Genomic DNA, 21,845 nt, shown 5'->3' with positions numbered 1-21,845 from the left:
TCGCCACGGCGACAAACAACCCGTTCTCCAGCAGAGGGATCAATGGGAAACTGTTTGCGCAGGACATTTGTCATGGGGAGCCAAGCGGGTCTGTTAATCACAGTAACGCACCAGACGGGGTCCCACACAGCCCGGGACCACAGAGAGATCCTATGTGTCACTGTGAAGTAGGAGGGACACGGGTCCCATGGAGCCTGGCTTTGTCATGTACATCTGACACTCAAGCAGAGGCAAACAGCACTCCCTATCAATTTATACATAAGTGCAGACACAGCCAGATTTTACTGCAGTATTGAGCATAGCCTACATGATGTCAATATGTTTAACTGAATTTAATTCCAATTTTCAGTTAATTTTCGTATTTCCAACAGCAAAGTTTATCCCTCGGATCACTTAACAGAGAATGATGCAAAAATCTCAGAGACGTGCAACAAGTTGCATAAGTAAGAACAGCAACGTTCACAAGACACAACAGGGAAAAAGTTGGTATTTTGAAACACTTTGTGGAGCAGTCAGGTGGTCAGGTGTAGAAGTTATTGAGGTCTTCTAGCTTAATTCCAGGCCGACAAACAAACCTTAACAATATACAAGATTTTGATGCTTGTTTATTCACAGTACATTGTACCCATCTTGTACCCATCTTCTCTTGAATTCACACTGAAGAAAGTGTAGAAGTGAAGGTCTGTTTTTTGCTCAAGATCCAAGTGTCTTAAGTGATCAAATGGGTAAAAGCGGTGCAGGGACACACTTGTTTTCTGAGCCGTTTCGATGTGCCGCGTGGTTCACCTTACAGGTGACGAGGGCAGCGGCTCAGGCAGTGGCAGTGGATGCACGGAGGCCTGCGTCACCGAGTTTGACTTTGTCAGCACGGAGGCCCCGGTGGCGGGTGCGGACAGGAGCGACGAGCGAGCCTCGGCCGCCCACGCCGGCCCCTCCCCGTCCTCGGCCCTGGCCATCGTTCTTGTGCTCACGGCACTGATGCTGCAGCGGCTATGGAGATAATGGTAGCGGAGGTGGGGGGAGGGGGCGCTTGTTCGGGAAAAGCGGGGTTTTTACTTCTGTTTTTTCGTGCTGTGACATTTATAACCCGACGGGACCTCGGCCTCAACAGCCCAACCGGACACGTTTGTCCAGGAGAGAGCAGCACAGCACCCGGCTTTTCCTCTTTCCAAAGAATGCATGGTGCCGCCACGAAGCAGCTTCTACAACCCAAACTGCTTTCTCCTTCTCCCAGTAGAGCGTGCAGATGTTCTCCGTGGAGAACTCGCTGGTTGAGACACTCTTTCAAAGGAAAAATATCTATTTTTTTTTTTCTTTTATACAGAAAACTGACAAGCTCTTAAGAATATAAAAATGAAAGGCCAAGTAGCCTGTTTCTGTCCCTCCCAGTTCTGACACTAAAACAAAAAAAAAAACTGATGACAAAAAAAAAAAAAAAAGTCATATGTACCACTGTGAGAATGCAAAGAAAGTCATAAGTAACAGCTTGCGGGATATGAGCGCTCAGCTATTTAAATGAGTTTTGATATCATGTGTTATGAATTCCGCTGAAAAGGACGATTTCCCTATTGTCACAGGAACTCTTTGCACTTGCTGTAAAATCACAAAGGCTGCAGGTAACGAATAAACATCTGGATAAATGAAACACATATTTTGTCTTTAGGTCACTTCATGAACGAGTTTTAGAAAAAATACAGAGGGGATTACGCCGAACAAATAAAGTACGTGGTTTATTAATTAATTAATTATATATTGTTAAATGGTTCGCTACCAGTAAGGTATAGCTCATATCTAACCAGGCTCTTACTCATGACTGCATTCAGTTTCTTTAAGTGCAGATCTTAATTTATTTGCAACCAGACACATATGATAAACGCCTGTCACTCTCTCTCAAAGACATATCTGACAAGCATCTAATGAGAGCAGTAGTGTCATCGTCTCCCAAGACACATCTGATCCGTGTTCCAGGGGCTCTGGGGTTTCGTAGAAGCCAATAGTGGTGTGTAATGTTTCTAAATATTTTTTTCACCTCCGATTAACAGTATGGTCATCTTTCCCATCAATAATTACTCCCCCCCGTGCCCCACGTCATCTCTGCGGAACAATAAATCCACGTGCAGAAAGGGTTCATATTACGACTACAGTCCCCATTTAATAAGTGTGTTTTATACAGAGGAAATATCACAGAATAGAAGCTAAACATTTATGTCTCACTTTTAGTCTATTAGTCATCTATTTTTATAACCACAGATTTTAACTTCTATCTCTTAGCTCAGGGTTGACACGTCTGTACAAAAATGTGAGGTGTTTTCGTCAACCTTTTTTAACAGCACCTGTGAAACCCGGCGCAGTCGCAGCTTCTTTCGAGAAGGTGTCGTCTAATAGTGCTTTGTATTTCCCAATCAGAAAATGACCGTGTTCCAGCATGACTTTAGGCACTCCATGAATCTGAACTCTGGACGTGTGCTTGGATGCAGCTACGTGGTATCGGCTCTGTATTTTGGTCATGTAGAAAATGTTTTGAAATAATGTTTACAATTAACGAACAAAAAAAAAAAAAAAAAAAAAAAAAAAATCACCTTTCCTAATTTTCTACAGAAGTTAAAAAAAAAAAAAAAAAAAAAGAATGTAAGAAGAGCACTTTTATTTAAAAATGATTCGCAGTAAATAGAGTTTTCTGTGTTTTTAATATCATTTGTCCTGGTGGAGCTTACTTTGGACTTGAGATGTAAAAGGAATGGAAAAATCAATGTTTGGAAAAATATGTTGTAATTTCTATTACTTTTGGAATGATACTCATCTCAAGTTCGAGATCGAATTGCCTTCATATGTATCAGACAACTGTACGAAATATACTTCAAGAAATATATTTTCACAGTTATTATGTTTCATGTTTTAAAGTGATTTGATTTGTTTGAGAGTTATATTTTTGAGTATCATTTTAATTACATTATGTATAAAAATACATTTAACTGTTCTAATTGTGCTACAGATAGTGTTCTGTGCCCCTCAGAATATTAATTAAATTAGCAAGCTCAAGTCATTTCAGTTTATTTTTATATAGTACTCCTCACGACAAGGTTACACAGAGCACTAGACGAGACAGAAGAGGAAAAGAGACTCGGGAGCAAACTTTTTGAACAAACACCAGGGCGGCGCTCTGTCTGGGAAGCAAGTGGGGTTGTGAAAGTCAAGAGTGTGAAATTTGGGAGAGCTCTGCCACACCACCTATCACACTGCATCCAAGCCCCAGAAGTAGAAAATATGAAAGCCAAGGAGTTGATTGAAGACAAGAAACATTTTCAAGAAGAGTGTACAGCGCGGCATCGGGTGGATTCTTCAACTGCTGATAATTATTTTAATCACTACTGGAAATGGTCAATATGAAGCAATGCTCTTAACATCTGTTGCCCCAGGGATCAGTAAGGGCCTCCTATCATAGCGATGGAAAAGCTTCCCACATCCTGGACCCTACCACAAGTCAGTCTCCACTCACAAAGGCTCACAAATTCATCTCCACCCCAACCTCAGATTGCTCAAAGCATCATCTGTTGCACCAGCTTGCTTTCTTATCACACCTCTGTTTGCCCAAATTTTCTGGACATACACCTGTTAGCAACCAGCGCAAATCATAAAGTGAAATTCGGTGGATTTTGTATTAAGGAGTACTCTTCAAACATACTTTGACTGTAACAGTGTATGTATGATATTCAGAGTATAAGCAAAAGGAAACTGCATTAAAGTGCTGCATATGAATTTCTGATTCATTTACAATTTTATTGTTCAGAATGCTTTTTAAAGATCACTCTTTTCAAAACTTTTGTCTTATTGGAAACTTCACTTTTACATAAACCAAAAAAGGCATCTTGTGAAGCCACGTTGGGAAGGAAGAGTTTTGCAGAACTAGTCCACACAACAGAAATTGACTGTACATACACATACGGGGAGTGCTGTTGGGATATCAAAAGTACAGATTTAAAACTGCTGCTTCAGACAAACACCAAGTGGTCGGTACGAAAGGACACGCCTTACAATTTTTTTCAGTAAAAAAAATTATTTACTTTGGGGTTTTTTTTTTTTTTTTTTCCTCTTGTATACAGACAAATTACAGCGGTGATCAAATAAACATTTATTAAAATACCTCAGCTGCCCTTTGTGACTCTTCACAATGCCAAAATACATTCTTATAACAAACAGATCTAGACTAACAACAAACCATTTATACAAGTTGGTTTTGCCTAAGTGTCCTAATCATTATACTTTCTGAACATCTGCTGTAACTTGAAATGCCTAATAGATTTACGTGTAGCGTGTTGCATGTCTTACACAGTATTCCTACAGATGGAAAAGAGAAAATTCAGCACTGAACTGAACATTCAATAGCTAACACCTTATTTAAAGAGCTGACTTGCATTTGGTTACAAGGATATGGTAATGACATTATAGAATTTACATAATTTTAATTTTTAATTAACATTGTTAATGTTGGGGTGTAGGTCTGAAATCATATCTTTTATTTATTATAGCTGTATCTGAGACTTTTACAGAACCTCCTTAGTAAATAAATTGAGGTGTGTCTATGACTTTGTTTTGATTGTTTAGATGATAAAGAAAACAAAGGGGCTAGATGCTGACAAATGTTGCACATGTTGTCTCGAAATAATTAAAAAAATAAATAAAAGCACAGCGACAGACTGGCATCCCATCCGCAGTGTTCTCTCACCCACACCCTGTTTCCAGTATAGGCTTAGGAGCACAGCAAGCCCACACTGCACAGGCAGATAATGAAAATGAAGTAAATAAATAAAATATCTACTCTTGATTCATTGTAGCTTTATCCAGCTATAAATCAATGAACATCTGCATTAAGTTTTATTGATTCTGACCCCACTGTTGGCTATACAAACAAATCGAGTTACAGACAGATTTTCTATGGTATTCAAAGAAACACTTTTTCCTTTCAGAAGAACCACTCTTGAGGTTCCATCCATTCATTTCCTCTGCACACACAGTCTGAAACCACTCATCCCAAGCGGGGTCGCGGCAAACAGGAGCCTAACCCGGCAACACAGGATGCAAGGCTGGAGGGAGAGCGGACACACCCAGGACGGGACGCCAGTCCTTCACAAGGCGCCCCAAGCGGGACTCTAACCCCAGATCCGCCCGAAAGCAGGACCGGGCCACGTCCCCGATTCCTCTGCCCACTGTATTTTGATTCATTCCTTACTTCACTCAGCAAGAAGGTAACTGTTCTTCTCACTCTTTGCTGTCTCACACGTGGGGCCATTTGGCCCAGAACTCACAGATCACTTGTAGAACAGCAGCAGGTGGCCTAGTAGTTGCAGCTGCCAACTTGCTCTCAAAGGACCCAGGTTCAAACCCTGCCTTCTGCTGTAGTGCCCTTGACTAACATCCATAAGCATAGCTCCAATAAAAAGTCCTTAATAAAAATTCCTCAGCTGTACTATGTTGCGCAAATAATTCTAAATAAGAATTTTTAAAACAATCACAACACAGAGATCATATTTGCCCCTATATCCTGAGACAGGAGCCATGACCAGTACAGGACACTCTTCTGATCCAAAAGAGCACCCAAACAAATTGTGTACAAAGACCCTCACCGGTGCCATTAGAGGGTGACCAGGTATCTGAGGTTATCTAGGGTGATTGATGACTGTATTATAGTTAACTGGAGGCCAGTGGTGCAGCAGGCTTGGCTGGGTCCTGCTCTATGGTGGGTCTAGGTTTCAAATCCTGCTTGGGACACCTTGTGACAGACTGGTGTCCTGTCCTGGGTGTGTCCCCTCCCCCTCCAGCCTTGCACCCTGTGTTGCTGTTAGGCTTCAGTTAGCCACGACTCCACTCAGGGAAAGTGGTTTCAGACAATGTGTGTTTGTGAAGACGCTCCAAAGGTCTACATGTGTAGGGACCTCAGTTGCACTTACTTACCCAACAGTTTCTCCCTAGGAGCAGGAGGTATTACATCTGCTGCAAGACATTAAAATCGGTCCTCTGTGAGGGAAATCAATCCATTGTGTGAATGTCCAAGGGCTGGCAAAACAGAAAAGTTCTCCTTAGTAAAAGCTGATGACATGCTGTCCACACTTCTATAAAACAGCTGCTTTTCCAAATATCACACTTACACTTAACACGTTTATTTCACAACTGAAGTTAAAAGCGTTAAAAGCAAAGGAAAAGGTAGAGCCATAATTTAATAAATTTGCATCATTTTGAGACTCATTACATTTCATTTTTTAAAAGAAAATCTTTAATCAAACCTTTCCTCAAATGCTAATACGGCAAAGGTATTTTTCGGTGTTTATTAAATACTGCAATAGAGCTTTAGACACAATGCAATATTTGTCATTAATGACAAAAAAATATATATATATTTTCAGTCAATTACTTTGCAAACATGTTTTACCTTAAAGGCCTTGGGAGAAACAGCTGTAGATGGAGATGAAGAACTGAATCTGGGTGCTGGGTGAAGAGCCCACATCCCTGGTACCCCTACCTACTTGGTTCACTTGACAAACAATTTTTTCTAGGAACTCCTGGAGTGCAGCTGTGGTTAGAGAGTGAATCTTCTTCTGCCCCACTGGGGTTTTCCATCCAAGAAAACTTACACTTGTCCAGTCGCACCTGACAGTTCCACAGAACGAGGGCATATGACTTTTACGGCAACACTTTCATCTTACCTACTAGTCCATGTCAAAGAAGCGTTTCTCTAAACTCAACTCTGCTGCTGTCAGTACACAACAAATTGGGCCTGGCATTGAGCTGTCAAAACAGCATTGTGCAACTGCCAGCTATAACTACTGCAAACAACAGATGATGCGTAAAACTGTATAAAATTTTCCCTCTCATGTGAAGTGATTTTGTAGCTGCTGACTACAGATGACATATTTCAATTCCATTCCAATTTCAGAAACTAATACCTGTCCTGACATCTTGTGGTATAAATACATTTCCTTTCAAAGAAATATGCTAGATAAACAATATTAAACTAAGTAAATATCTTTTTACAAAGCAAAATTGAACCAGCACTGCAATGTGCAAAAAACAAAAAACTTAAGTGCAGTTCAAGTACTTGGCATGCAGTGATTCCAGGTTGTCATGGTTACACAGCACCGCTACACCTACTGCTTCATGTCAGAGCAACTTGGCTACAGCTCTTCTACCCCCAGCAGCACCAGACAGGTTCCTGGCATCCAGGCCCAAACCAGGACAGCACACCCTGGATGCAGGCTCATGGATGCTGAACCTCCACCATGCCAGTTCTCTGGAAACTGCAGAGAAGAAACAGTAGCTTCAGCCATTCCCTTTTATCTGTACTCTGCACTCTCTGAAGCACTCAGCCATTTAGGGTCAGTTTGTGAAGTACATTGCTGCTAAATTAATAAATGTAAAGAACTGTCTACCTTCCTATCAACTATTTCTACTGCCATCTATCAAGCTGCTGAAAGAGGGCTTACTTATAAACTCTAACAGCGCTGGCAAGATGTACAGCAATAGTCACAGGTCTGTTGATGTCTTGCAGTGCTTGGTAAACAGAAACTATCAATAAATGGAAAAAAATCTTTAGGAAACACCATTCAAATCATTTTGTACACAAAGGCAGAAATATGATCATGGGAATAACCTTTGCACTATACAACATCCATGCCCTTGGACTACCACCAACACTTTCAGCTATGAAATACCTGTCACAACAATTACATATGTAACAGCAAGAAAAAAATAAAACCAAGGTTTCTTTTTTACTTAAAACTTTATTTTTCACAATTCTGTTACAGAATAGAATAAGGCACAATATTAAGTACTGAACAACACATTCATCAGCATATGTTTCATATTTTCACAATTCTGGCTAAAAAATGAAATCATTGAATCATTGAATTGAATCATTCAATGAAAATGATTCAATATGATACAGAGGTCTCAAAGCTCTGGACAGTAAGAGTCTCCAAGTTCCAGTGGACCCTACAGCTCTCAGTCTGCGTTATATCATCAGAGCTGTGTCGACCCTTCAATGACTGACCAATGGTTTGGATGCGCTCTGTACCACTCAACTGAAAGACAAAGACATGTCCGTGCTTTATGTACTATACAATATTCACAGACACTTTACTAAGACATGAGGAACTTGAAGGGAAAGAGGTAATATTTAGACTTAAAAAAAAAAAAAACCTCTCACTAACCCTTCTTCACACTAACAGTACTAATTACAGTGTTAAATGAAGTGTGTGAGTTACAGGCTAACCAACCTGTCTTTCTGATCCCCTCAGGCCAAGTTACACAGGGCTTCCAGCCAAGCCCCTGCAGCTTGTCCGAGTTCATGGGGTACCGCAGGTCATTGTGAGGACTGCAAGCAAACAACAAAAGTAATATGGGCTCCTGTCAAAGTTAACACTCGTTCACACCCTCACCCAAACTGCTCAACCGCATCAGTTGGTTTTACAAGAAATTCAACTGGGCGGCTTCTTCCTCTTCACGGGTTTATCTCACCGAATTTACGTTTGCCATTAAGTGCCACAATGTTCATTATTATTCAAACCTCAAAGGCTCTTATTCAAGAGGAACTGGCACAGAGAGTTAGGTACTGGATTACTTGTGACCACCACACAGCATGTTGATATTACCATAATGCCCATTAAAGAGGTAAATAAATTGCTTCAATAAATCAAGCTGCATAAATGGAGTAAAGCTGAAAAATGTCAAGAAATTCAGCCATTTAGAGCAATGTTTTAAGGTATATTATATATTAAGTTCATATTCTACATTTCATACAGTATGTATTTCAGTGCTGTGTTCAGGGACATGGAACAATTTCACATCTTGGGCGATTGTGTCACAGAGACCATGCAAACCTCACCGGTCTTCAACAAAGTCAAGCCAGTTGTTGAAATCTTCTTCGGCAGAGGTGCTCTTCATCTGAAACAAACAAAGGTAACAGGAACTACTACTTCTCTTGCTGGCAACAAAAACCCTTGTCATTCTTTTTCTATAGAAAACTTCTTTAAAAAAAAAAAAAAAAATTGCACTCACGAGTTTTTCTTTAAAAGCAAAACAATAAGACTTTCCATACATTACTAATTCTCAAGTTTTCTTATACAGTTACTTTGTGTGTGCATGAATGAACGGAGATGAACTCAAGCTTCCAAAGGCAGTTGCAGAAACAAACATCAGCTTGTCCCTTTTTCCTTTTAATGGCCAAAGAAAACTTCTCAAGCTGACTTCCTACAACTTTAAATGACCATATGATAATCTTCCAAAACAGAAATAATTTAATGCATTTTGGACAGATGACAAGAGTCTGACGGTCACAAACTACAATAAAGTACACTGACGAAACAAGTACCAAGTTATATTTTCCTTCTGTGACAATTCCTGCATTTCAGTGTATAGTGACTTAGTACATACCATCTTAATTAACTCTCTAGCAAGCTGAATGATTGACAGTTCAAAGTTGGAGCCCATGTTGTATATCTCTCCTGGAACACCCTTCTCCATGACAGTGAGGAAGGCCTCAATTGCATCATCTGTATGCAGGAAGTGTCTTGACTGGAGCCCCGAACCTTGGATAGGACTTGAGGAGAAAGGTCACAAAAGAGCATTGGAGAAAATCAAGATTGATCCCACAACTGGGTTCAGTAGAGCTCCTATTTCTCAAAACTGTTTCAGTTTTATAGCCAAGACTTGTCACAGAACTGGGTTCTGTTCCAATCTGATAATCATTACGGGACCCCCTCCAAAAAAAAATTTTCATTAAAAAAGTTCATTCTTTTGTAATACAGTCTTACCATTTTTTATTCAGCAGAAGAAGTGAAATAAACTTTGGAATGACCTGCATAACAAACAAAACTGTTAAACACCTGTACAATTTTACAGTTGTGTTCACTGCACCAACCATTTCAACAGAAAGAAAAACTGTTTTTAGAAAAGCCAACAGTCTCTCACCTTCTCCAGATACTGATGAGGTCCATAAACATTGTTGCTTCTTGTCACAATTACAGGCAGCTTTGTTTAAAAAATAATAATAGACACACCAACTAATCAGAATATCAAAAAATGACATGGAAAAACTTTTAAAACATCTACATCAATTTACACATAATATGCATCGCACAGTAAACTCAAAATGTGGAATTACTTCAAGCAACCTTTGAAATACAAATGGTAAAACAAACCAATATAATGATTTTCATAAAATTAGGCATGGTAATTGTTCAGCATAAAGTATAAGCACCATGTATAATAAATAATTAATTACATACAATTAGAAAGATTCCCAATGTGATTAAGTTATTCAATTGTAGCAATGGCTATAATAGTAGTGGTGTAAACAGTAATTACCTTGTACTTCTTCCAGTACGACAACACAATGGACTCAGCAGCAGCTTTTGATGCGGCGTACGGATTTGAAGGCTGCCTTGGACAAAACTCATCACACTCCTAAAATCCAAACCAACTATTAAGTACTCAAACTAATACATCTGTAATCAGTGTAACAACTGCTTTTAACAAGATGAAACAATTACAGGATTAACTATGTAACACTACATGGATATTTTAATAGCCAACCTTGTCGATGCTTTCTCCATACACCTCATCAGTGCTCGCATAAATGAACTTCTCAACTCCAGCCTCACACGCTGCCTTTAACAGCACACGAGTACCGTCGACATTCACCCGCTTGAACTCAGCAGGCCACCTGAAGGAATGATCTAAAAGCACATAAGACACACACACACACACACATTATCAGAACCGCTTGTCCCTTACAGGGCCACGGGGAACCGGAGCCTACCCGGCAACACAGAGCGTAAGGCCGGAGGGGGGAGGGGACACACCCAGGACGGGACGCCAGTCCGTCGCAAGGTACCCCAAGCGGGACTTGAACCCCAGACCCACTGGACAGCAGGACTGCGGTCCAACCCACTGCGCCACCGCACCCCCGCACATAAGACAAATTGGGAAAATGATAGCTTCCAAAAGTAAAACAAGCCTGTAGAAAAAGACAGACTGTTCCGGCCAAAGTTTTTAAAGCTGACTGATTTTGGTTTGCGACTGGTGTACACTTGGGACAGTGACAAATTTATTCCACAATGGAAAAATCAGGATAAAAAATAAAAAACAGAACATCATAAAAATTAGGACTGGACAAAGTCTGGATTTCCTGCTTATTTTTTCAAACTCATCAAAAAAATCATAGTTCAAGAGAATTTCATACTCACCTACATGTGTCTGAGCAGCAAAATGGAAGACAATATCAATGTTCTCTCTCTCAAAGAGAGTGTTTATTAAATATGGATTGCATATGTCCCCCTATAAACAAAAATAAGTATAAAACAACTGATTAAGTTTAAAAACCTACATGAACTGCCTAAAAGAGCAACAACAATGTTGCAACACAGTTCCATGTTTCAATAGCAGGTCTTACCTGAATGAACTTATAATTTGGTCTCTGATCAACAGATGAGAGGTTTTTAAGACTTGAACAGCTATCCAGCTAGGTGAAAATTAAACAAGTAAATTATTTAATTCAGCAACAAAACAGAATTTGGTCTCAACAACACAGACACAGAATCGGTTCCGAGAAAATACAAATACATAGAAGTTTGTAATAATTGTAACCTTAACATTATAGATTCGTTACAACATTTTGGTGAAAAGCGTGAGGTAAACAAATAAATATAAACATAAATCATCACTACTAGAGCAGCAGGTACTGTAGTGGTTAGAGCTGCTGTCTTCCACTGAAAGGACTCAGGTTCAAATCCCACCGCTTGTAGTACCTTTGAGCCAAGTAATTATCCAGTAAAAAAAAAATTACAAAGTTGGATAAATCAGTAAAATTTTGCATTTAGCTTAACACATCAAGCTGCTCTGAAGAGAAGCGTGCTCTAAATAAAAGTAAACGTAAACTAAGTCTGAAAAACAGAGGCAGGATCAGTATATCAAGAAAACTCAACACATACAAATTATCATTTTGTCAATTCTATTATTTCTGTCACTTGGGAGAGTGACTGAAAAAGTGTTAAGGGCTGTCGTCTTGAAATCTGAAGGTACTGTGTTCGATATCTACTCTACTACGCTTGATCAAGGAACCATGAATTCATAAAACACATAAAACACAATATAACCATAGGAAAAAAAAAGTATCAAAATAAGAAGTTGCATTAAGCTTTTTCAGGAAAGAAACCTTACCTTGTCTAAATTGATGATCTGCCACTGTGGGAATTTTTCTACAAGGGTGATGATCATATGTGATCCGCTAAATAAGAAGGGATATATGTTTACTGGAACAATCAAAATAACCAAAAGATTGTACTTTTGGTGTCCAGATTACCATCAACTTGCAACCAAATTTGATGGCACGGTGGCACAGTGAGTAGCGCTGCTGCCTCACAGCACCTGGGTGGTGCAAGAGGATGTGGGTTCGATCCCTGCACAATCTGTGTGGAGTTTGCATGTTCTCCCCATGTTTGTGTTGTGTGGGTTTCCTCCAGGTGCTCTGGTTTCCGCCCACAGTCCAAAAACATGCTGTTCAGGTTCCCCCCCCAGTGTGTGAGTGACACAGAGACAATGTGTTGCACTGATGTATGGATGAGTGACCCATGAAGTAGTGTATTTAGCAGTGTAAATCACTTTGTGAATTAGGTGTGTGAACTGGTAACACTATGATTGATTGTTCACTGGAAGTCGGTTTTGGAGAAAAGCATCTGCTAAATACATGTAAATATGTCTTCTCATCTCATCATCATCAGCAAAATAATAAGAAAAAGAAGAAACAGTATTAAACCTCAAAAGTGTGATATCCATAGTAAATACTTACATGAAGCCCGCGCCCCCCGTGACCAGGACGCCCTTCTGGACGCCCCCCTTTGGCTTTGCACTGCTGGACTCCCGCGTGTGACTCACAAACATCCCTGCTTACGCACTGAGGGCCGTTCGCAGACTATCTGCTCGAAAAAAAAAGACACACGAGGGACAAGCACGTTCCATGTCTCATGATCTCCGCGAGGATGCGACTGCTTTCATGAGGTTGCACTTTTGCCAAAGCAACGGAACCGTCTCATGATTATCGCCGGTCGCCGTCGCTCTGTGCTGCGGTTCTGAGGCAAATCAAATGAGGACCCCCAAAGCCAAACAACACTGACTGTATAACAACGTTAATGCGACGTGGCAGCCTGAGGCACAGAAAGTTAAGTTTAGCCCGTTACATTGTTGATGACTGTTCAACCGCCGTCATCTGACGAAAACATGAGCCAGGGGGTAATTTTTAAGGTTAAGACGTTTCAGCGTAACTTTCACCAAGCCGCACTTTGGCGTCGCGCGCCACTTCCGCTGTCGTTGGGCAGTACAAAACGATTTACGGCATCAAGCTGTCCTGTTTCCCTGAAAACTGTTTTCCCAATATATCGTGTATTTCTGGAAAAATCTGAATACATTTCTGTGATTTTGTAGAAATACTTGTATGCACACTCCATGAAGAATTTAATTTTTTGCTTCGGTAAATTATACAGTCTTTACGACAGGCTTGCGCTTTTACGGTAGTCCTGACACGTATCAACTGGAGGTCTGAGTTGGCCGGTGAAGTTCCCGCCCTTCTTTCAGTTTATTGGCTCCTTGCTTTGACAGATAGAGAAAGTCATCATTTTATTGGATAAATGAGGTGCCAAACAAACCGGGTGGGCAGTGGGCAATGGGCAACAGCGCGTACTCGCTCCATTCATTGGTAACCACAGTTTAGCGGAGCTGTTACTAAAGTCTAAACTATAATCCTTTTTTAAGTTTAACGAAAACAATGTATCCAGTTCTGGCGGCGGTGCTGGCCATCGCTGTATATTTACAGGCTTTACCGCTGTCATACGGGAAAACCGTGTCGGGAGTCCTCAGGAGCGGTGCTGCGAAAGAAAACAATGGGCAGTACATTACTAAATTTCTGTTTCATGGTAGGTCTATGAAACACAACGTGGCTATCAAGTGGGAGGTGGATTTAAATTAATGTCCCGGTATCTGGAAAAAAACCGTGTACGCAGAGCGTCCGTATCATGCGATGGGGGGCTAGTACAGTGTAGATATTCATTTATGACAGATCGGGGACGTCGGGAAAGGGACACTTTTCCCACTGTTATCTTTCTGTGCTGCTGTGATTTATAGAGGTTTATCTGTTAATTCGCATGGATTTCCGCCGTAGGGAAGGTTACTGAGAGAGGTTTGGACGTGCGAGAGGCTTAGGGCGGATTGGATCAATATAAAGTGCACGGAGTTCCACAAACCGGCTCCAAAAGTCACTTCACTGCGAGGCACTGAGGTCTGTGCGCGGAAATGCGTGCAGCTGACATGATCTGTGCCATTTCCACATCATGACTGCAGTCATTTACATTGCACCCTTACAATATATTTGCGTTTAAGTTGGTAACGTAAAAACTCCGAGTTAGTCGCTGGTCGTTCACGGGGCGGCCCTTGGCAGCCTGTGTGTGGAACTAGAAGAGGACTCGCTGAACCGCAGGACAGGAATGTAAAGCTACGTTATATTTTAGATTTTGCATTTAACGCTGTCCGCAGAGTGGAAGTCTTTAACCATCAGCAGCCGTTCACTTTTAAAAGAGTGTTTGATGCTGATGAATCATCACGGAAACATACAGGAATGTGGCGCAGGAAGGAAGCAGCCACAAAATTATATAAGCAATCTTCTGATCACACACGTTTGTTTTGTTTAATAGGCACCTGGGTGATATAATGTAAGAGTAAGTGACAGGCAGTAATGAACACAGTTCATAAAGGTGGAGTAATCAGAGGGTTCTGGGGTCGAATAGACTCTTTCTGTAGCGCCATGATGGTCATCAAGGTAACTTAAGCCCTGATCTGATTTCATACTGTGTAAAAATGGGTGAATCATTGTAAAGTTGATTGTCTAACGTTCTAAGGGGTGTTGGATAAACAAAGGTTGTTAATTGTAAGGAACAGCTTTGGACTTGGTTGAGGGGTAACTGATGGTTCTCAGGTGCAGAGGCATTACAAGGAAACAGGGAGACATGTACCTGACAATTTTTTCCCAAAGCAACTTAGTGTTAAGGTTACTATTATTTACCCATTTATACAGCTGGGTAATTTTACTGGAGCAATTTTAGGGTAAGTACCTTGCTCAAGGGTACTACAGCCAGAGGTGAGGCTCAAACCTGCAACCTTTGGGTCTAAAGGCAGTTGCTCTAACCACTACGCCACCAGCTGTCAGAGAGAGGAGATGTTCTGATCCCTGTAGCATCATGACTTTTGCTGATTTGTCAGCGTATGAGAAGTTGTCTTTTTTTTTTTTTTTTTTTTCTTTTTTTCTTTTTCTTCTAAAATTTCACACTGAGTTTGTTGTTTGTCATTGGATGTTTCAGCGTCTGGTTATTTCAGCCGTAAAATCGCTTCACGGTCTTTATATGCTGTAAGCCGTTTCTGAAATCTAATTGGGTTTGCTTATTGAAAGCTTTTTAACATTGCATGTACCCTTTTGTTAAAACATATCTAGCATGAAGTGTTAAATATAAGCGTAGGAAACCTTGGGTTCCGGTAGAAGTATTTGAAGTTAACATCTCGCAGGCCTTTTTGATTTGGAGGGAAAGGAATTTTTAGAAGCAATTTTTAAATGAACCACAAGGGGGCGTCTTGACCAATTGTGAAAGGAGTAAAGGGAAGGAAAATGTAGCTGTAGCTCTTTGAAAATGGCAGTACGGATGATGAACGGATTGGCGGGAATCCTTTCGTGGTGCTGCAGCAGATGTTTCCGTTGCTGTTTATCAACCTTTGTGTCACATCGCCGGCAACTGATTGTGTGGGAATCGGGTGCCGATGTGTCCCTCTCCATTGCCTAGGTGAGAATGCCCTGGTGGTCTGCAAGCTGGAGGAAACGGATGTGTCCGTGGCCGTGCGGAAGGAGGCCCGGCTACTTCTGTTCCAGCAGCCGGACGAGTTTGACAACCTGAGCTGCCTGCAGCGTCTCTCCGGAGCGCCCCTCTCCAGTGAGTCTCATTCCGACTGGAGGACAGCAACAGTTGCGGTGGAACACGGCAGAATAGGGGGCCTGTTTACTGCTCTGCTGCTCGTTGTTCTGCCACATTTCAAAGACACACCATGCGATTGAGAGCTATTCTTCAGCAGGACCCCCCAAACTTTTGCGTCATTTTCCAGTTACGCTGAATGCAGTGGAGCTGAACCAGACCATACCTCAGATGTCCTCTCCCCAGATGTGGCACGTGCTCTACGCTGATCGGTACACGTGCCAGGAGGACGAGCTCAGCGGGGCTGCGGATGACATCCGCATCCAGGTGATAATGTTCAACCCTGACAACGCTGGTAACCCGCTGGATCACTTCAGTGCCGAGGAAGCAGGTGAGGCTCCCCGGCTCCTGTAGGGTAGCTGCCGGCGCAGGTGAGCGAATCACGGGTCACTTTTTTCACATTTTATTGATTTGTCTGGCAAACACGTGTGTGAAGACATGCCTGAGAATTTACATTTTTATCTATTTATGGTCCTTGTTGATGTATTTAAGGCTAAGTTCCTTTTTCAAGTCTTTGTCATTAAAATGGCATTTTGGATTCCTTGTGTACAGTAAAAAGTGTGGTATTAATTCTGCTCTCTCTTTGGGGTTGATCATGCGGGATCTGATGAGCTCTCATAGTTCGCTAACTGTTGATGTTTTTTTTCTTTCTTGTAAGGTGAATAAATATTTCTCAGAATTCTAGGTGCCATAGACTTTTCAGCTGCTAATTCCCTGCCCTATAACCCCCACGCCAGGTCTCTACGGCTTCTACTTCCTGCTGATCCTGGCCTACTTTGTGGCGGCCTGCATCTGTGCCCAGCCGCTGTGGCAGGCGCTGCACAAGGGCGGCCCCATGCACACAGTGCTCAAGGTGCTGTCCGCCGCTCTGCTGCTCCAGGCCGGTTCAGCGCTCCTCAACTACATCCACATGGCCAGGTGAGCCACTTGGGGGTCGTGCTTCACCACGGAACTGCTTTGCTTCACTCGTGGTTCTGCTAAAAATGCAGTCACGTTATGACAGAGCAAACGCAACCACTATTTACACAGCCAGTTAATAGACAGTAAAGGCACCCAAAATGAGTAGCGGTCTTAGACTGACTTGGTTCAACTCACTTTACAGTGTTTACAGCCTCTAAGCAAGGTGATTGAATAATGCACATATTCATGGGGGGAACTGTCCAAAATTGACTTTTACGTTTATTCGTTTAGCAGATGCTTTTTTCCAAAGCGACGTACATCTCATAGAAAATGCTATTTGTGCATTATTTCAGGAGAAAGAGACATAGTTGTAGACATTTTATTTTCAGTCATTTTAAATTAGTTCTAAATTCAGCGTAGTTTGAAGTTAATAAAAATATTAAAATCAAAAGACATACAGAGTTTTTCGATTATTATAATCGAATCGAGAGACAAATCTGTGTTGTTAACATTTATTGGTTGTGATTTAGTACGAAAAGTGACATGCGGGCAAAAAAATTCCAAGTGGACTTGTGGTTCCCGCTGTCGTCGTAAGTTGAGCAGCCAGTGTAAAAATCTGTCCATCTATAGTACAGTTCTAGAGCTTTGAAGAAGATGTCCTCACCACGTTCTGTACATGAGTAACGTTGCAGGTGAGGAACACTGCGATGAATACCTTTGTGTGCTTGGCAGGTACGCGAGGGATGGCGTCGGATCTCCTGCAGTTGGCAGCCTGGCTGAATGTGAGTCTCAACATCCTGGTTTGTGTGCAGTGAGCGACACGGGAGCCCCTCTTAGACAACCCTCTGACCCCACCTCCAAGCTGGTTAGACTCCGCCCACAAACCCGTGGCACTGACCTCCATTTGCTGTTCTCCGCAGTCTGCGACATGGTGTCCCAGATCCAGATGCTCTACCTGCTGTTGAGCCTGTGCATGGGCTGGACGCTGAGCCGGACCCACAAGTCCCAGAGCAAGCCCCTGCAGTGGGACACCTCGCCCGCCTCCACCTCGCTCGCTATGGGGGGCGTGGCCACCCAGGTCTGAAAACTCTGCTGGCACTGGGGACTGACAGCCCTGCACCCTGCCATAATACACGATACCCCTTCTCTGACATTATCTGAACCTGTTACGTTCCGGTAAAAATACGGATGATCTTTTAAAACACTCATGTATTTTGGGGCTTAATCTAATTTTATCGTTACATTTTCCAAAGTTTTTGTTCCTCACCTTCATAGCATAGCTCCTTCCCAGAGGATGTCTCGTCTGCAACTGATGTAATATCGAGGCAATGGAGGGTTATCGCACATGGCATCTGGCACCTGTCAGCTCTGTTATCCATGTAGTCGCTGTGTTGTGCCTCCAGGGGGCGCTGTTGGTCTGGGAGCAGTTCGAGGACACGGAGCACCATAGCTACCACGCCCACGGCAGCCTGCCGGGCCTGCTTCTCATCGGCCTGCGCATCGTCCTGGCCCTGCTGCTGGCCTCCATGCTCTACCAGATGATCGCGGCCGAGAGGAGCACCCTCAAGAGGGACTTCTACCTGAGTTTCGCCAAGGTCCGTCAGCGAACGAGCCTGTGTCGAAGCAACGAAATGTTACGTGTGTCGTTCGGCCTGAATGAAAATGTAATACCGCAGTAAGGTCATGACAAGCTCAGCTTGAGTGTGAGTTGTGAAACATTAAAGTGAGCATGCATATTTTTTCTTCACCATCTTGAGATTTTCCGCTGCAGTGAACATAGAAAGTCAAAGTATCTGCAGTAATGCTTCAGCCGTCTCGGGTATGCGTTGCGGATACCTTTTGACTTGCCCTCGCCAATTAAAATGCACAGTGATCGACGGTGGCATTGCGTTGAGCCTGTGACGATGCAAGCGAGTGTTACTTTTTTGTTCCAGGGCTGTTTTCTGTGGTTCTTGTGCCATCCGGCCCTCGTTCTCCTCTCCATGGTGTTCCATCAGCACCAGAGAGAAAAGGTGAGCCTGACCCTCCTCTCTGATCCTGGCGCTTCTACAAGAGCGTTTCCGTCCCAGGACCATTCGGCTCAGGTCGGTCTGAGACGCAGTCTTTGCTTGTGTTTCCCCCCATTAGGTTGTCACCATCGGGGTGATCCTCTGCCAGACCGCCTCTGTCGTCATCCTCTATAGGCTCTTCCTGTCGCGCAGTTTGTACTGGGAGGTGTCCTCGCTGTCCTCCGTCACCCTTCCGCTCACCATGTCCAGGGCACACAGGAACCGCTACTAGACCAGCAGCTCGGTGACCTGCCGGAGCCAAGCGGATCCATTAGGGGGGCCCACCAGGCTGGACCGGAGAAGTCCGGCGGAGGCCGAGAGTCAGCTCGGCCGACGGTGCGAGAAGGGGCCACCCGAGAGGGGCCACTCCTACGAAAGGGACGGACGAGGAGACTTGCTTCACGTAGAGCTTTTCCGCTTTTACGGGGAACTTATCTGAGTTGCCCTAAGAAAAACAAACTTGCGCGTCTCCGACAGCACACACACGAAAATGGGGATTATTGAAGGCTCTCTTCACAATTGTGTGTGTGTGTAAGTACTCAGTACTGTTTTTGTTTGGCGGGAAAAGTGTTGATATCTTACTTTGTTCTTTAACTTAATTGTCACACAGGTCGAGGCCAAACTTAAAATGTAATATAAATGTAAATTCATTTATTCAAATATGGTTTAACGTGTAATTTCACGTTCCCTGTGGTATTGTACATGTAGCCCATTTCCCCCAATATATGTGCCAAGTGTACTGAAAGTGTAGATATGCAAACGACAAGCAGAAAGAAGCATCAGTGGGGTGTCACTTTCAACAACTGAACCAAATACCTCCTTTTGACTTGAACCAAAACTCCAGCATTTGGTTGGGGGGGGAGAGATGAATATTAGCATAAAAAATTCATTTTGGATGACTATTGAAAGGTGAAAAATCCTATTTTGGAAGGGGAGGGGGGGTGGATTTAAGGATAGAGACAGTATATCATAAAAATATTGAGAGGAATAAAGAATTATTTAACCAGATATTTTGAGGTGTGTGTGTAAATATAGAAATGCTACAAAGATCGTTTTTATTTATGAAACATTAATATTTGCAATGCATTTAAAGGAAAAGTAATACAGCAAAATGGCTGCGTGTCAGTTATTTTTACTGATTTATTGTACTTGAATATAAGATACTGTCATAATTTTCTATTAAAAAAAGGTATTTAAAATGTGCATTGCTGCAGATTTATCCATTTAAGTGCCTGTGAAGAACGAGTAGTGTAACAGCTAGACTGGTATTTGCCCTTAGAAAAGGTGCCTCTCAGTACCACTATAGAGAATTAGTATGCATGTTTTTGTACGCTGTTTAATTTTTGTCTGTAAATAAAGGATCTGTTTATTGTAACGCGTACCTGAGTACTCCGCATACGGATTCCTTACGTATACAACATGCAGATGTGATCATTCAGCAGCTTAGTGCCTTCATCACAGCATCCTGGCACAATCGTACCTGGACCAGCTGGAAACGGAAAGAAAAACTGAACTTGGTTCTCAGGAACGGGACCAATGTAGTCAGAGTCTCTATAAAACAGCCCCGGGCAGGTCGTACGCAGCCATCTCGTGTGGGCCCGTGTTCGACGTGCAGCGTATTAATGTGCTGCACAATCATTTAAAAAGTGAGAGGGAAGAAATACAGGTTGAGGTCAGCAGGGGGCGTAGTGGTTACACTTGTTGCATATTGTAATCCCTGATTTGAAGGCCTATTGTACCATTAAGGTACTATAATGCAGTAAGATGCAGTGAGAATTCCCTGCTGTATAAATGGAAAAGTGGTGGACGCTAAATCTCATTGGACAAAGGACTCGGCTACATAAAGTCGATAACGGCAGAGCTTTAGAGCGACGGTGTCGGGGATGTAGCCAGGAGGGGGCAGCACACGGTTCGGTTAGAAGGCGAGTTGTGCGTGAGTGACAAGCCTACCTGTAATTCCTGCAGAGTATTTTAAATATGGCATAAAATAGCCTCAACGTGGAGGGAAGCAAGTCACTTTGTGCGCCACTGTGATAATTAAGTGTTAAACTCCAGGGTGGGGGAAAGAATTTACTTAGCAATTTTCATCAGAAACTCATGAAAAGTACAGGGGCGAGTTTCTAAGCGCCTGTTTCCAACGAACGTATCGGCATTTAATTTAAAACCAGCCCGCAATTTAAATCCGAAGCCATCCTCGTTGCCGAGATGGATCCAAATTATTTTTAAGATTCACGGGAAGGAGAAACGGTTGGCTGAAAAACTGGTCTAGGTGAAAAGTTCTTAAAGAGTACAAGAGGGTATTAAAGCAACAACAAATGAATTCTGAAAAGTTAGAAAAGAAAGTGATAAATATGGAAAACGAGCTCATCGCGCATTCGTGGAACAGATAACCACCGATGGGGCTGAATATAGGCTACATATGGGATCGTTTTTATTATTTTTATTTCCGAAGCTTTTAATCTTTAATCTGGGCGTGGGCAGCCACTGGTGCTTGGACCGCCAGAGGTTCATTTTCCTCTCTTTGGCTCTTATTGGGAGTTTTTTTGTTTTCCTCTCCGCTGTTGCCAGCTGGCTTACTCTGTGCTTAATTACATGTGTTATATCATTCTGTAATTTTGTATTAATCTTGGTAGCCTTGTTTATGATACAGCCTTGTCCAGTGCTCTGTGTCACTCTGGTGAGCAGAGCACTGTATAAAAATAAATTGAAATTTAATAGAATTGTCAATTTGTGCCCCGTTCCATTCCATAAATGTCACCATACGGCAAGTCGCCGTTCCGTAAGCGTCGTGAATCGCGGTACCCGACGCAGCACCTGCACCTTGTACACGTGTAGGCTACCA

The 21,845-nt window shown here is 42.4% G+C and overlaps 3 protein-coding genes and 1 long non-coding RNA gene across 5 annotated transcripts in view; 2 read left to right on the top strand and 2 right to left on the bottom strand.

Annotated features, from left to right (window-relative positions):
* The window catches only part of LOC108928527 (glypican-6-like), a 179,170-nt gene extending 177,731 nt beyond the window's left edge, over nt 1-1,439 (top strand). Inside the window, exon 10 of the mRNA XM_029256581.1 lies at nt 794-1,439. Coding sequence (XP_029112414.1) covers nt 794-1,002 — 209 coding nt within the window. The 3' untranslated portion in view covers nt 1,003-1,439. The remainder of the gene's footprint in view (nt 1-793) is intronic.
* A 3,286-nt stretch (nt 1,440-4,725) lies between these two features.
* On the bottom strand, nt 4,726-7,040 carry LOC108929113 (uncharacterized). The gene is made up of 3 exons (XR_001965726.1): nt 6,425-7,040; nt 5,950-6,051; nt 4,726-4,769 (listed from the first exon to the last, which is right to left on the bottom strand). It is a non-coding gene; the product is annotated as an uncharacterized LOC108929113 (long non-coding RNA).
* Nucleotides 7,041-7,812: 772 nt separating this feature from the next.
* On the bottom strand, nt 7,813-13,350 carry tgds (TDP-glucose 4,6-dehydratase). 2 transcript variants are annotated; one of them, XM_018743214.1, is made up of 13 exons: nt 13,227-13,350; nt 12,839-12,965; nt 12,211-12,277; nt 11,444-11,512; nt 11,238-11,328; nt 10,585-10,727; nt 10,357-10,455; nt 9,961-10,020; nt 9,804-9,847; nt 9,424-9,589; nt 8,876-8,934; nt 8,268-8,365; nt 7,813-8,072 (listed from the first exon to the last, which is right to left on the bottom strand). In XM_018743214.1, exons 2-13 carry the CDS (start codon nt 12,928-12,930, stop codon nt 8,011-8,013), a joined length of 1,050 nt encoding a protein of 349 aa, XP_018598730.1. In that variant the 5' UTR covers nt 12,931-12,965; nt 13,227-13,350; the 3' UTR covers nt 7,813-8,010. The 2 variants fall into 2 exon arrangements, with proteins under 2 accessions (XP_018598730.1, XP_018598719.1); XM_018743203.1 differs by having other exon boundaries at nt 12,839-13,350.
* Nucleotides 13,351-13,636: 286 nt separating this feature from the next.
* Nucleotides 13,637-20,451, top strand: gpr180 (G protein-coupled receptor 180). The gene is made up of 9 exons (XM_018741698.2): nt 13,637-13,958; nt 15,870-16,016; nt 16,186-16,386; nt 16,793-16,973; nt 17,688-17,737; nt 17,876-18,033; nt 18,359-18,550; nt 18,890-18,967; nt 19,083-20,451. Exons 1-9 carry the CDS (start codon nt 13,811-13,813, stop codon nt 19,233-19,235), a joined length of 1,308 nt encoding a protein of 435 aa, XP_018597214.2. The 5' UTR covers nt 13,637-13,810; the 3' UTR covers nt 19,236-20,451.
* Nucleotides 20,452-21,845: the final 1,394 nt, after the last annotated feature.

Source organism: Scleropages formosus, chromosome 12, assembly GCF_900964775.1.
Source record: "Scleropages formosus chromosome 12, fSclFor1.1, whole genome shotgun sequence".
Classification (NCBI taxonomy): Eukaryota; Metazoa; Chordata; class Actinopteri; order Osteoglossiformes; family Osteoglossidae; genus Scleropages; species Scleropages formosus.
The sequence above is the reverse complement of the archived record's forward strand: the minus strand, read 5'-3'. Positions and strand labels throughout refer to the sequence as shown.

Excerpts from the sequence above, each read along its gene's own strand:
- gpr180 (XM_018741698.2), top strand. The coding sequence starts at position 13,811 with ATGTATCCAGTTCTGGCGGCGGTGCTGGCCATCGCTGTATATTTACAG. Across the intron at positions 18,034-18,358 it reads TGGGGGGCGTGGCCACCCAG|GGGGCGCTGTTGGTCTGGGA; the intron begins GTCTGAAAACTC and ends TTGTGCCTCCAG. Across the intron at positions 18,551-18,889 it reads TCTACCTGAGTTTCGCCAAG|GGCTGTTTTCTGTGGTTCTT; the intron begins GTCCGTCAGCGA and ends TTTTTGTTCCAG.
- tgds (XM_018743203.1), bottom strand. The coding sequence starts at position 12,930 with ATGTTTGTGAGTCACACGCGGGAGTCCAGCAGTGCAAAGCCAAAGGGG. Across the intron at positions 12,278-12,838 it reads ACGGGGGGCGCGGGCTTCAT|CGGATCACATATGATCATCA; the intron begins GTAAGTATTTAC and ends CTTCTTATTTAG. Across the intron at positions 9,590-9,803 it reads CTTCTGCTGAATAAAAAATG|TCCTATCCAAGGTTCGGGGC; the intron begins GTAAGACTGTAT and ends TTTCTCCTCAAG.